The following is a 15,908-nucleotide window of genomic DNA, read 5'->3' as shown; positions in this document are numbered from 1 at the left end:
TCACTCCCTCCGAGCCCCAGTGCTGGGGTAGCAGCTTTAGGGCACCAGTGACATACTGGGAGAGGCTGAAGTATCTGGCATCAAGGCAAGCAGAGGCCACTGTCCCTTTTTTGAGCCCTACCCCCACAGAGCCACAGAGTTGGCAGGCTGGTGCTATATCTGAGACTCCACCAACCTGGCTAACGCTGTTTGACCCACCTTGGAGGTCCCCAGAAACTCTACCCAACCCAACTTACGGACCCACCTAAGCTGCTTTTCATATGAATTAGTCTTGGTTCATGCTTCACAGCTTCCTAAATACTATCAAATAAGCAACAGCTGGCCTCAGTGAGCTCCAGGCCCAGCACTAGCAGCAGCCAGATTAGTTTTACAGCTTGGCTTCACCTGGGAATCTCTAAGCCAAGCCCAAGTAGCAGCCTTCTCAGTTTTATAGTTTAGGAAGGGCAGCCCGGAGCAAAACACAGGTGAGGGCTGACCTTGACATGCACCACCCTGGAAACCCCAGGGCCAGCGCACCTAGTGGACAGTGACAGACCATTCAAAGCACCATCACCCCGCCCCTGCACAGAGGATCCTTTACAGAGGGCAGAGGTTGGTGGTCAGTGGACACAGCCAGTCCTTGCAGCTCAGTGGCCTGGGCAAATCCCTCCCATTGATCTGCCAACAGCAACCAAGACTAAACTGCAAGAGGAGGGTGTACTCAGCCCACACTAAGGGTGCACCTCAAGTACCCAGCTTGGGGGATGGGGGAGGCTGTGCCCCTGGACCCTACAGGACACCAACTACATTAGGCCACACAACCAAGACACAAGAGTCAAAACAACTCTACCTAAAACATAGAAATAAACACAGGGAAGCTGCCAAAACAAGACAAAGAAACATGGCCCAAATGAAAACACAAATCAAAACTCCAGAAAAAGAGCTAAACGAAATAGAGGTAAGGAATCTATCAGATGCATAGTTCAAAACACTGGTTATAAGGATGTTCAAGGAACTTAATGAGGATGTCAGCAGCATTAAAAAGATCCAGTCAGAAATGAAGAATACACTAACTGAAATAAAAGACAATTTACAGGGAAACAACAGTGGAGTGGATGAAGCCGAGAATCTAATCAATGATTTGGTATGTAGGAAGCAAAGGAAGGAAGCAAAAAACAACCAATCAGAACAACAACAAAAAAATCCAAAAAAATGAGGATAGTATAAACAGACTGTGGGACAACTTCTAGAAGTCCAACATTTGCACCATAGGGGTGCCAAAAGGAGAAGGGAAAGAGCAAGAAATTGGAAATCTATTTGAAAAAATAATGAAAGAAAACTTCCCTACTTTGGAAGGAAATAGACATGCAAGTCCAGGAAGCAGAGAGAGTCCCAATCAAGCTGGATGCAAAGAGGACCACACCAAGACACATCATAATTAAAAGGCCAGAAGTTAAAGATAAAGAGAGAATATCACAAGAAGAAAGAGAAAAGCAGAGACTTACCTACAAAGGAACTCCCATAAGACTGTCAGCTGATTTCTCAAAACAAATTTTGCAGGCAAGAAGGGGCTGGCAAGAATTATTCAAAGTGATGAAAAGCAAGGACCTACAACCAAAGTGCTTCCAAGACAAGGTAATGCTAAAGGAATTCATCATCACTAAGCCATTATTACATAAAATGTTAAAGGGACTTATATAAGAAGAACATGAAAACTATGAACATTAAAATGACAGCAAACTCACAACTATCAATGACTGAATCTCAAAAAAGTAAAAACAAAAACAAACTATATAAACAACTAGAACACAGGAGGCAACCACAAGGCCCACGGGCCGAATCTGGCCCTCCACCTTGTTTTATCCAGCCCAGAACCTTGTTTCTACCTGGTGGCAGCGCCGAGCTCCTTGCCCCTAGTTAAGGAGTAGTTACGTTTATACAGTCCTAAAAGTACATTCGGCCCTTTGAAGGCAACTGCGAGGCTGACGTGGTCCCTTGTGAAAATGAGTTTGACACCCCTGAACTAGAACAACAGAATCATAGGTATGGGGATCATTTGGGGGATTGTCAGCTGGGAAGGAGAAGGTGGAGAAAGGGGGAAATGGCATAGAGATCAAGCATAAGTGGCAGCAACAAAATAGACAGGGGATGTTAAAAACAGTATAGGAAAGGGAGAAGCCAAAGAACTTACAAGCTTAACCCATGGACATGAACTAAGGGGATGAGGGATTTCTGGAGGGAAGGAAAGTAGCAGGTGGAGAGGGGCAAAGGAAAAAAAGTAGGACAAATGTAACAGCATAATCAATAAAATATACTTGAAAAATAAAAATAATAAAAATAAAATAAAAAGGAGAAAAAAACTAGAATGCTCTGGTTTATGCTATTGGTAAGTCTAAGACTGCTACACATGTCTTAGACTTATATCTTCCTAATGCAGCAACTCCTAGAAGAATTTTTAAAAATAACTAAAAACCCTTTCTCTTCTAGAATGCATATGTAATATTTAGGGAAGAACTAACTGGCCTAAGGTCCAAGACACAGGTTATTACGAGTGGTCACCTTTGAGACACAGCCGAACTGTGTGGGGCGCCATGCACTCTGACAAAAAGCCCAGGAGAACAGCAGAATCTGCAGGACGACATTCCCAACTTACGAGAAAGTGCTAGTACCAGGAGAAGGTGGTCCGAGATACTGGGCAGATAAAAATATCGGAGGTTCGCACCATAAAAGTGGTATGGAATATAGGAAGAACTTTGGAGAATGTTTCAAGAAAAACAATAAAGACAGACAAAGGTGAGGAAGATGTGCTTGGAGAATAATGAACACAAGTTGTTGGGCACATAAAGGGAGCTGACACCACCAGTGTGAACTTCAGCAGGTGGGGCACCTTTACGACCCTGGAAAGAGGTAACTCACTTCACTGAGGGCAGTACTGAGATCTTTTAGACTCTTGTTGAAAAAATAAACTGTTTAAAAGGCTGCCAATGAGTTGTATCTGGGAATCTTTTAAATATATAATCTTATTATTTCCCAGTTTGCATCTTTAGCTTTGAGACACCTGGAAAATTATTTACACAAATTTCATAGTTTTGTCTCTAATTGCTATTTCATTGATTGTTTATCCACATATCCTTTTTAACTATGGAATTCTCTCCAGAAAATTAACCACTTTTAATTCATTAATTAAACCAATGGTCAATTAACTATGAAATTCTTCCTAGAAATTAAGCAATTTTAGTATTTTATCAAACTATTCAAGTTGCTGCCTTATAAATCACTCAAGCCTCTCCTTCTCTATTCTTGGTAGCTCAGTAAATGACCTGATTATTCCTAAAGCATCATTTTGTAAATGAATTCCTCACAAATACCTATGACAAGTTCCCTTACTCTGAGGTCAATGTTTCTTTATATATATTTGCATCACTAATATTTAAATCTGAGCCATCATATTAAAGAAATTATGATTTAGCAGTTTTGTCTTAAGAAATATGTAGAAATAAGGTACAAACACAATTTTGGCTGTGTGATGCCTTTGAATGAATATATTACCATCATACGAGTGGGGCACTAACAAGATTGCTTCATACAACACAGTTTCAAGGAGGGCTTCCTGTACTTGGAGCTAGGGATGCAGGGGGGATTGGTCACACATGGCCTCTAACCTTGGGCAGATAGGGACTAATTACAAGTGCACACATGACTGATTACACTATTGGTGGTAAGTGGTATGATTAGGGTGTGTAGAGTGCATTCTGGCTTGTCTCAGACCTGGCGCTGGCAGGGAAACACTGAGGAATAATTCGATATACCAAAAATCAAGTTGAAACTGTGACCTGAAGGACAAACAGCGAGGAAAGAAGGAAAGGGTGCTCCAAGGGGAGTGAATGGCTTGTGCAGTTTCAGAGAGGAGAAAGCGTGTGGGAAACTTGGGAGAGTCAGAGGTGATGAGTTTGAACCTGTAGAGGTAAGCCAGGAGCAGTAAGAAGGCAGAAAGGCAGTTTCCGAGGGGAATAACACAGCCAGATCTGCATTTCTGAAAGCTGTGTCAGGCTGTGGAATGAAGAATGGATTGCAGCAGGGCACTGTCTGAGGCAAAGGGGGAAGCTACTGAAGTACATACCAGGCTAGAAAGGATGACGGCCTGCCAGCGCCGGGATGAGGGGATTGGAGGATACAGAGAAGCTATCTAAAGTCAAACACCAGTACTTGCTTTTAGAAAAATCAGCTTCTTATTGGCTGTGCCTGTTTTACAAATCTCTCTTCTAAAAACAGCTTGACAAAACAGAGATTGCACAAATCTCGCTTCCCGCAAAAAGCTGTTTTGCAATGTCCAGACAATGAGACTATCATCTGCAGAATGACTTTGAATCATGCTTGTTTTTAAAAATATTTGAAATGAACAACAGATGTTAAAAAGATAATGAAGGCTAAATAACAAAGAAATAAAACAGACTGCCCAGCTTGGGCATGTACTCCTGATTAAAAACATCCAGGTCAGCCCTGACTGGTGTAGCACAGTGGATTGAGTGCAGGCCTATGAACCAAGAGGTCCTGGGTTTCATTCCTGGTCTAGGGCACATGCCTGGGTTGCAGGCCAGGTCCCCAGTAGAGGGTGCATGAGATGCAACCATACATTGATGCTTCTCTCCCTCTCTTTCTCCTTCCTTTCCCCTCTGTCTAAAAATAAATAAAATCTCTTTTAAAAATTAAAAAAAAAACCAGATCAGTATGCATAAGTTCAGGGCAATAGCCAGTCACAAACTGTGCTGAGCTGGAGGTCAAATTAGGATTTCAAATCAAGCAAATTATAAACCACTAATTTATAAATGCCAGGAGTCTAAATGAAATCATAAACTTATCTTTAAATGGTAGCATTTGGCCATGTAGTCTCTTTAAGGTAAATCTCCCATGGACTTGATATTAATTACCTAAACATTAAGAAGTATCCTAAATCCATGCTATTTCTCATAAAGCAGCAAACTTGAAGTCCTACTTGGAACTCCTATGCTGGTCAAGTGACAATGTGAAAATGTCATCATTTCCATGTAGCTTTTGCCTGGGACTCACCCCTCATTTGTGGTAGTTCCCAAAAAGTTAGGAATTACCATTCTCTCTCTTAGTTGAGTTGTTCATTTTAATTAACCAGTGATTTCCCTCTGTATTTCGTAAGAAACAATTAGAGGTATGGTTAGTTTAATGATGTGATCACGAAAACATCACTAACTCCCAGCCCAGGGACATCTTTCAACTGAAAAAGGTCACTGCCACATAGCCACTATTAGCAATGTGTTAGGAAGCACTGTGGAACTTGCTCTGTTGCAGGAAAGAAATCACATCATTTCCAAGGGGGTTGGAAATTGAAATCTCTACCAAATGACCCTGAGATTTAATGTGACTTCAAACTGAAAGTCCAACAGAATTTTTAGTGAGATCTGAAAAGTTTATTCTAAAACAGATATGGAAAAGCAAAGAGACTTCTGGAGTAACCAGGACACTTCTGAAAATCAAGAACACAGAGGATGGGTTTGCCTCACCAGATACACACTTATTGTAAAACCAAGTCACTGAGACTTGGGATATCTGTAAACGGATAGTTATCAGGGTTTTAACCTCCCCCCCCTTTAACTTGGAAGTACTTAATCCTGGAAGATCTAGCAGGAATTATCTTTTATAAAACATTCATAAGCCCAGGAACTTATGAATTCCACCTCTAAATAGAAGCTAAGTATTTCCTGCATATGAAGAAACATACACAAGGAGAGGCATAGCACCAGTGTGCGCAACAGTACTAAGCCGTCATGGACGGAAGACTGCAGAAACCAGCTGCGAAAACATCAACTGTGGGAAAAGTAGGACCAACACATGTACCCTGTAATACATGTGTACAAAACAGCAAGTGATGTGAATTATTACACACTTCAGCCCCAACCAAAAGTGTTCTGTAATATATTCCTCAGCATTTTCCTAGTCTTGACAGATGAACAAATGTTACAACAATATTCTGACACAGGAAATAATTTTATATATAGTTCACGTCAAATGAAAAGCTTTCATAAAATTCATTTAGTCTGATTAAAAGAAATAAACATTTTTAAAACATGTAAAATTTTAAAATCTAAATTATAAATCAAAACAGATACACGTGTATATTACGCAAGATACATAACATCCTAGGATTTTAAATAAGCATATTAAGTAAAACATCAAGTGGTATCTTTGTAATATAGCAACAATGCTTTCAATCAAACTAAAATGTAAAATGGGATTTTTTAACCTTTACAAGTCAATTTTATTTTTACAGAGTTTTCAAATAGGTGTTAAAAATATTCTTTAAAATTTCATTGTGTGACAAAAAGCGCCAATGACCCTTTCTATTCCTACTCCAAGCAAGAACCAAATAATAAAAACGCAAATCACAACGTCTTTTAGTTCAGTTTTGTTTCATAAAACATAGCAAATTGTGAATAATCATAATTAAAATTCTAAAAACATCAAAATATGTAAATTAGCAACAATAACATAGGATTAATCACAAGTTGATTGCCTACTATAATGTTTAAACTACAAAAAAATATTCAAAAGTGTGTACTTCCAGGACCTATACAAATACTAAATAGAATCAAATAGCTATTATCAAATGATATAACTCTTGAAATAATTATGCATATGTGGTACACTTTAGCTAATTTTAAACATAAAAGCATGGACTAGCAAAATAATTAAGAGGTTAGTTATTTTTTAATCAAAGTTCAGGACAGGATTACTTTAAATAGCAAGAGCCCATACACACTGAGAATATAACTCAGGATACTAAAAATCATCTCACATTTGCTTTTTATGAATACTTTAGAATACATATTGCATTAATATGATTTGTGTATATACCTTCTCACCATACTGAAGTACATGGACAGCAAAAGGAGACAGGACATCCGAAAGAAGTCAGACACACTGGACTTGCTCCCAGCTCTCCCTGCATGAAGATCAGTGGCTTTTGACCAAGTAAATGAAAACAATATATACCAGTGAAATGACCAGTTTCACTGTTAGTGTAGCTCCAGGCTAACTTTGTATCTTAGAGAGAATTAGGCAAAGATACATCAACTCATCATGAGCCATACCTGAAATGCACCTTCGGGACTATTTCACATCTGGTAAACCATTATTATTTGTGAATTTTATACTCTAAGATTACAAATTCTGCCTATATCACTGCCTGTTTAGGGCTTAGGAAAATAAATATTTTATTGGTTATCAGTTATGGTTTCCAGAGGTAAAAAAGATGGGAAGCTTTATTTGGGCTCACCAACCCACAAATATATAAGAGGGGGAATTAAAAAAAAAAAACAACCCAGAATTATCTTCTGGAAGGTGAGCCCCTTGAAGTACAGGCTTCCCCCGCTAGGTGAGTGTTCTAGGAACCCATCAGTATCAGTGTACACCAGCTGGCATTGTTGTGAGAGGCTGCATTTGGCTTCAGTGAATTTTAAGACTCTTTCAATGTGTTCGCCCATTTCATGATGGGTGATTTAGGAGTGCATCTGCCCACAACGCACTGAGTGTTCAGCAGTGTTTGACCAAAAATGACATGACCCCCATGCCCCGCCCTCCCTATTCACCAGATCTCCAGATCTTGCCCAGAGTGACATTTTCCCAGATGAAAAACGTCCTCAAAGGCAAACGTTTGCCAATGTGGAAGAGGTGAAACAAAAAATGGCAGAAGCACTAAAAGGCATCAAAATCGATGAGTTCAAAAACTGTTTTGAGCAGTGGAAAAAAAATCTCAATAGGTGTATTACATCAAATGGAGAGTACTTTGAAGGTAACTAAAGTTTAAATATGTAAGATAAATACACAATTTTAATAAATAATTTCAGTTTTGGGGGTTTCCCCCTCATATACACACAAAAGAATATTATTACTTCTCAAAAACATCATTGCAAGCTGAATGTTTCATATTCCAACTGAACCAAAGAATATATTATCCTAATCTAAATAAACCAGGAGATACTTAACAGTCATGCTTAAACATATCAGCTTTATTTAGATTTCTATCACTCCAACTAATATGTAGAAAGTTCACTTTTAAATATTTGATTCGTATAAAGTTTATGTACTGGGCTAATTCTTCATATTCTCTCTATATTCTCAAAGACTCAATGAGCTAAGCACCTTATCTACATGATGAAATCTTGAGCAATAGGGACTCCAGGAAACATTTCCAATGAATGAGTGAAAAATAGTAGGTGGAGAAGAGGGAGGAAGTAATGAACAAGTCCAGAAAAGTCAAATGGAAGTCATTCTGTATCCTGGCCTTTATGATCCTCTCTTCACAAAACCACAGGCCACTCCCTACTAGAGCACCTGAAGCAGAAACAGTCAAGTCAGCTGATCTTAATTTACTGGGGAGGCGGGGGAGGGTGGCAGCTGCTAGTGCTTAGATCTGTTTGGAGGGCCTCTGGAGAAAGGGATTAAAAGTCTGGATTTCAAGGAAGGTCACACAGTTTCTGACCCCATGTTCAGATCTGCAATCTTTAATAGGCTGTGCTAACTCCAAACAGGCGCCCAACAGGACCTCTAATTCTATTTAAACACCCAAATCAGGACCATCATTCCACACCTCACCACCTTTTTAACTAAGGAGGGCACAATAAAAACAAACCAAAGAACAAACACGAAACAGGTTCAAAGCAGCTACAACACAACATAGATATCTTATACTCTATTCTTCCTTCAGGTACTATGCTGTTAATTTGGCCAGGCAATATACGACTCCAGTAGTGGGAGAAACTGTCTTAAAAGCATCACTACTCAGTCTGGCACCGTGCAGTAAGTAACTTCCTCAGCTGAACAGAACCATCGTTTCTGGGGGATGGTGAGGGAAAACATCCTGTGTGAACCTTAGTGAAGAAGAAAGACTTCTCAGAGTAGAGTACTCCAAGGAGATAATTAAAGCTTTGAGAAAATGTGCTCAGAATAAAGGCAAAGGACTGGAACTGGTCAGATTAAAAGAAAGCCAAAGAGCAACTTAGTAATATATGACCTTACATATAATAACCATTGCCTTTTATTTACTTATTTCTTGTCCCATACACACAAAATATTTATATACTTGTTGGAGGGGGGTCCACTAATTGTGTTCTGAGCTTTAAAGAAACTGAAACTTAAAAGGCAATGCATCGGTCACTATTTATAATGTCCAGAAGATGCAAACAAATACAAACAAACCTGTTTGGAAGAACAACTATATCTGTCATTTCTGCTATTAAGACTCAATACATTCTCTCTCCCCGTCTTCCACTCGCTGCCTCTTTCTCTTTCTCTCTGTGCCGCTCAGGGAGCAGGCGCTGTGCTACACATTCTACACATCACGCAAGACCGCCCACCATGCCACCATGACAAGTTTTACGGGACTATGTTTTTAAAGCCTTCTACAGTACAGGTTAATGGCATGCGGCCTAAGCCCAGTTCAGTTCTGAAGTAATTTCACAAAGAACTAAAATTATTTAACGGTGTTCATCTCCACTGAAACCAGACTACCACTGCTGTCTGCAGGGTCCGGCTGTAGTAACCCTGCTTCAGTGTGGTCGGTAGGGTAACGATATGGGTGAAATCATTAACAGTTTTACTTTGAACATTTCACCTACAGTGTCATATGGTGTGCTTGAGTGTGATACTGTTGTGTTACAGAAAATGCTTATGATTTTATAACAAAAGACTTAGTGATAAGAAGGGGTGTTTTTTGTGCGGGACCCTGTATATTATGCACATATGCATTTTCATATACGAACACACATGAACACACTATATTTTTAGATGTTAGATTAAGAATATGAGTGAAAACTCAGTCAGAAACCAGAAGAATAGTAGAACAGTGGAATAAACTTTTTGAAAGTTCTATATTTAATAGAAAGGTCAGTGTATATATCACCCACCAGATGCATTATAACAGTTGGGTGGACCTCTAGATCCTATTGTCTCATTTTTAACTTTATTCTATGAAGTCCATTTATATATTCATTTCCATCCTATTGACAGAAAAAGTGATAGAATAAGAAATAGAAAAACGCCTCCCAAGGTGACATTCAAGTCAACAGACCAACTTGAACTATAATTCCACTCATTCAACTGTTTATTGCATGCCTATGTGGTAGATGCCACAGGGGATTAAAAAATGAACGACTTTGACCATGACCTCAAGAACATGTGATGTGATCTAAGAGTATATATGAAAGGGTTGGAGAAATGGGAAGGAAAAAATATCCCTACAATAGCAAGCAGAGTCAAACAAATGCCTTAGACAAGGCATAGAGTTCTCTATGGGTTCTAAAACATCACATTCTTTTGTGAAGGGTGTCTCTCGCAATAAGCCTGTAAGAAAAAGTGGAAGATGCATGGATAGAGACGGACTATGGATGGAAAAGTGGGAGAAATGGCAAAGAGCTAGTAACGCATGGTACATACAGCAAGCATCAAGGAACGACATTTGGTAAGAGTATTTAAAAACATACAGAGGAGAGAGGGGTAGGAAAGTACTTTGAGAACACAGGCTTGAAGGCCATGGTGAAGAGACTATATTCAAAGGAAACGGCTCAAGACTTCAGGTTTCATGATCGAAGTTGTTGATCAATCCACTCATCTTTATAAACATACTGTGTCTACCACAGAAAGTGTCTTTTAAAAAGCAAAAAGCTGAAACAAAACTGAAAAGAATCCATATTATCTAGCTCTCCGCATGAAAGCATGATTCTTGCAGAGAAGAAAACTGTTTAGAGCAAATGAGTTCTTCCACTGTCTTTACTCAAGCACATTCTCCTTGATAAAAATCTACTTCTAAAGATCAGATCTCACAAATGCACAATGTCCTAATTACAATAATTCAAAGTCTCTCTGCAGACATCCATGACCTAAAACCTTATCTCTGACATACATGTTGCAGATCACATTTATGTCCAGTCCAAACTTGCCCAACTTCAGGCCTCAGCTTGTATCTATTCTCTAAAGGAAAAAAGACTCTCACATTTCATATTTTAAAAATGTTTATATGCAGTCACAAATAATGGCTATTAATTGTCTGAGGCATACATATGAAGAGTTAGAAATTTTATACTAGTGACAGTTTGTCTCAACAGAAACACTCTCATAACTCCAGAATTAATATTTCAAACTAAGTTTTGTAATTCCAATGACAGCAGAAAGAAACAGAAAAATATCCAACTGGAGAAACAACTAAAAAAATGTAAATAATCTGTTCAAAATAAACTGTCCTTAGAACATAACAATATTAGAAAATTTAAAAAGTAAAAATTCCCTTGGGTCCCAAACTAGTTTTGCTCTTTCTGTATAATGATAATAAACTTCCTTCCATTAAGTCACATTTAAGGGTAATAATCCGATCACACTCTAACTACATATTTTAGGCCTTTTTTCCTCGCTTAAATTTTAGAATTTTTCAAGACATGAAGACATTCTTCTCCTTTGACATCATTTCTAAAATATTTTTCAATAACTTTATTATGTAAAAATGAATGTCTAATATAGATTTGAGATTTATAAAATTTAGAATTATCCTAGGCTTATTTTTCTCTAAATATTGGTGTTGAGATACACCATTTAGTATGAGCAAATACTTTTTAGATATGCATAAAGTACCTTCAATCTTAAAGTTAAATTAATTATTTAATAATGAACTTTTAATGAGAGGTATTTTAAAGTTACGTTTTTAGTAATTCCACAGTAACTTTTAAATAATCTCCAAAAATAATGCAAAAGAGGGTATTTTGTTTTTCCACTGCACTTATTATACCGCAAGAAGTACTCAGAGTGTAGGTATTTTTACATGTAGGAGGTTGAATGAATGCTCAGTTAATTTCAATAAACACAAAAATATAATAAATCCTCACTAAATTGCTACCCATTAATAGAAACTGAAATACAAAAAAAATTGTAAATAGGAAAAGCAAAATATTAAGGATCATTTAATCAGGTATTTTGGAAAGATAGGAACAGAGTACCATAGCAGTTTCTCTGCCCTCTGGTGGCAATAAAATCAACTGCAGTTTGCTGAAGTAATGCACAATAAAATAGCCCTGTTATGAAATCAGATTTTCTCCCATGCCAAATAGTCTGTAATAAAAATCCCGATTGTTACATGCCAAATTTCAAGACTGTTCGGCCTTTTTTTATTTATTGTGTTGAACTTTTAGGGAGACTACTTTACAAAAGAAGCTGTATTTTTTCTTCCATTTCATTGCTGTATTTTATATATTCAGTAGGCTAACCATTTAATTCCAAGATTATTTCATAAAACTGTATGTACTAATATCCAGAAAACTTCAGTTTCAATAAATCTCCAAATACATTTGTCAAGAAATTTAAAACTATTCCTTTTTTACTCAATCCTAAAAATATACGGGTTTCTAGAGTAGTTTTCCACCAGAAATATTGAATAAGTTTATGATACCTGAACATTTATGTTGAACTATTTAAGTATTTTATATTTCCCAAACCAAAGGCTTTTAATTATCTGACCGATTTTAGAGTGAAATGAATTTCATCCTCAATAACTTAGAATAATTTTTTGTATGTATTCTTTCCACAGTAATATAGTATTAATGAAAATTTTCAGAAAAAAATAAACATTTACTGACTTTCTTTTATTTTTTTTTACGGTAATGCATTACTTATACCCAGTGCCAAAGTTTTCCAATACCTTTGGGTGTATTTTGGCACACACACCACTCACCTCCTTTTAGATGAATTAAATTGCTTACATGCTTAAAGCCGTTCATTTATTCCATGAATACGTCCATGAAAATTACTGGTGCACCTTTTAAAATAAATGTGTTGTTTCCTGGAGGGATCGGTCTTACTCTTTGACAAATGGAATGTGACAGAGAAATAAACAGTGATATGATCTACTGATCTAAATAATACCTAGTCAAGAACGACCTCTGTCCATGTATGGAGAACAATTACACGTGACAAAGACAAATCAACATCCAGGAAATTTGCGTTTTATTCACAGTTTTTAAAGTGTTATCATGTTGCCCCAGCGCTCCCGATACAAGCACACGCCCCCCTCCAATCAGGAATCTGTCCCTTCTCTAAAAATGTACACCTGGGGCAGACACAGGGTTTGGGCTGTCTTTTAGGTCCCGGCTTGTAAGATCTCATTCACGGACCTCCTTCGAGATTCACTTCACCTGGAATCCCCAGGTTCCCTCCGCAGCTTCCTTTCATCTGCCACTTACAGGTTGGACATTTTCGTACACGTGTGTACTTCCGGAGAAATCACTCACCATCCTCCACCCCCCGCCCTCAGAAGGAAAACAAAACCTTATTATCCTAAACAGAAATGTTTCCTTGTGTTTCTTGTTTATTTTCTCAGTTCACCTCCTCTCGAGGTCCACTCGAGTTTACAAATTTCTGCCAAGGTCCCTCTCTGCCTGTTTCTTCACTTTCTTCCTGCGGGGTAGAAATGGGGGGCAGGCACGCGTTGGCAGTGGCCAGGGTCCGGGGAGGTAGCCGGACCTCGGGCTCCTCGGCGACTCGCTCGGAGGACCCGGCCGGAGGCAGGCAGGGGGCGGCTTCCAGGGCTGGACGCACACCTGGCAGGAGCAGCCGCCGGGGCAGGAGGCGCTGCCCCTGGGAAAATGAGGATGCCGGGGCTGCGCGGGGCGAGGGGCGGGGGTCAATGTCAGGGCACTCGGAAGAACCCCGGCCCCTTTAGGCCAGTCTGCGAAGCCGGCCAGGGGAGGACAACGCCGCCAAGGGTCTGTCTACAGACCCGCGCCCGCTCCACCTCCGCCACCTCCAACGCTCCTCTGCGCCCCGCCGCACCCACTCAGCACCAGACGGAGAAAGGGAGCTGGGGTGAGGACTGCGTAGAGGAGAAAGGTGAAGCCACTGGTAATTTTGTCCAGTTCATCGAAACCCTGCAATCCGCAGCTTCCACCACGTCTCCCACCCACAGCCCCCATCACACACTCGCTCAGTTGATCCCGGCGGCAGGGAAGGAGGAGGAGCCGGAGAGGAGACAGCCCCGGGATGGCAGCTCCTGGGCGAAGTATCCACAGATTTGCTCTTACACCAGAGCCCTCTCTGGCGACTTGGGGGAGTCAGTACCACCCCCTGGCGCTCAGGTGATGTAAGCCCGAATCCTCAAGAAAACCCCCAGGCCCCTCCATCCTTGGTAGCCAAGCCTATTCTCCCCGTTTGGGAAGCCCAAATTTACCCGAAAAGCAACTGCAATAACTTTCCCAAGGGCAGATAGATGAGGTGGGGGTGGGTTGAGAATAGGGGTACCGGAAAGGTTTTCGGCTGCGCACAAAACAACAAGCGAAAGTGCATCTTACCACTGATTTGGTTTCCAGGCTCCCCTTCAGCGAACTGAAACCGGTCCATTAAAAAGTGGCAAAGTAACACAACTCCTGCTGCGGCCAGGTCGGCCCTCGGGAACCTCGCCATGCCGCCGCCGCGACCTCCCTCCTCCTACCCGCCAGTCCTGCCCTGGCGCCCTGGGCTCCCAGTGGGAATGGGGGTGGCAGGGCTTAACGCTGCGGACAGGTCTGGGCAGTACCAGGAGGCCTCGGTATATTTCGCTGGGATTTCACACCCTGCAGCAAGAAGGAAGGGAGTACGAGGGGAAGCGCAGTCGTCTCCGGACCTCCGGGTCTCTCTTCGCAACTTGCCACAGCACTCGCAGCCCTCACCCGACACAAAACAACCCCCACAGGGAGGAAAGACCACTTGCACCCGGGGCTCGCAAACTCTGGCTTCCGCACAGGCAGCGCCACCCCGGTGCCTTCCGAGACCCCGCGATGCGCTCCACTGGGTTCAAAACAGATCTAATTCCACAGCCGGCGCGGGTGCCTCCTTCAAATCCAAGAAAGCAGTCGGCACTGAACGAACTTTCCTTAGTCTTGCGATGGCCCAGAGGGAGGTTTAGGTTTGCGGGAGGGGTTACTGTGGACTGGTGAAACCCCTCCGACAAGTTTTTCTTCTTTTCTTCTCCTGACGCTGGGCGCGTGTCCTTTCTCGCAGCCGGAGAGATGGAATGCCCCAAAGAGCTGAGCCCTGGGAAGGCTCAGGCTACAGCAGTCTGAGGTCCAAAGCCAGGGAGAAAAAATATATATATTAAAAAAAAAAAAGGTAGAGGAAAAAGAAAGAGATGGGTGGAAAAAAGTCAGGGTGAAACCTATTGGGAGAGGGTTCCTCCTGGCTAAGGAAGAGGTGGCCCCAAGCCCAGCCGAACCCTGGAGTTTGCTGGCGGAGGAGGCGCCGCCGCGCTCCCCAGCGCTCCTGCTCCACACTTTGGGGAGGAAAGGCAGCTCGCAATTTGCCAGATCCGCCGCTGCACCCTCCTCCCTCCTCTCTCTTCCCTCCCCCTCGCTCCTCCAGCCTTCTCCCCCCGCCTTCCTGCCCGAAACCAGCAGCTAGCACCGACCTGTCCAATGGCTGCACTTTCCTCCGCGCTCGCTGAGAAGTCGCCCAGAGATTAAACCCGGGAGCAACGCGAGGGGTATTGAGAGGGCAACTCCAGCCCCGCTCACTAGGAGAGGCTGCGAGAAAGGCGAACAAGGAGGGGAGCGCCGGGAGACGGCTCCGCGCCCACCGGGCGCCATCCCTGCTCCCCGCTCGCCCTCCAGCCGGGGGCGCTCGCACCCACCTGGCCCCCGCGATGCCTCCCGCGCTCGACTGCGGGGGCTCACGGCCCACTGAAGGGGTTCTCCGAGGACGCGAAAGGGTTAATTGCAGTTCTCTTCCGGGAGAGTGTGTGCGGCAGTGGCTGGAGTGTGAGCAAAGCAAACCAGAGCGCGTCTGTTACGAACACTGTGAAGCCCCTTTGGACCCCAGATCCGCCAGGGGAGCCGAGGATGGAGGCGCGCGGCGGCGTGGTCCACTGGCCACAGCTGCTTTGTAAAGTG

General features: G+C 41.8%; 1 protein-coding gene across 1 annotated transcript in view; it reads right to left on the bottom strand.

The window, feature by feature from the left end:
- Window positions 1–15,535, bottom strand: part of PLXDC2 (plexin domain containing 2) — a 395,504-nt gene extending 379,969 nt beyond the window's left edge. The window contains exons 1-2 of the mRNA XM_024576153.4: window positions 15,428–15,535; window positions 14,337–15,082 (exon numbers count right to left, since the gene is read on the bottom strand). Of these exons, the coding sequence (XP_024431921.1) occupies window positions 14,337–14,448 (112 nt within the window). The 5' untranslated portion in view covers window positions 14,449–15,082; window positions 15,428–15,535. The remainder of the gene's footprint in view (window positions 1–14,336; window positions 15,083–15,427) is intronic.
- Window positions 15,536–15,908: the final 373 nt, after the last annotated feature.

The sequence above is a fragment of the Desmodus rotundus genome, chromosome 4 (assembly GCF_022682495.2).
Source record: "Desmodus rotundus isolate HL8 chromosome 4, HLdesRot8A.1, whole genome shotgun sequence".
Taxonomy (NCBI): domain Eukaryota; kingdom Metazoa; phylum Chordata; class Mammalia; order Chiroptera; family Phyllostomidae; genus Desmodus; species Desmodus rotundus.
This window is presented reverse-complemented; position numbering and strand designations above follow the sequence as displayed.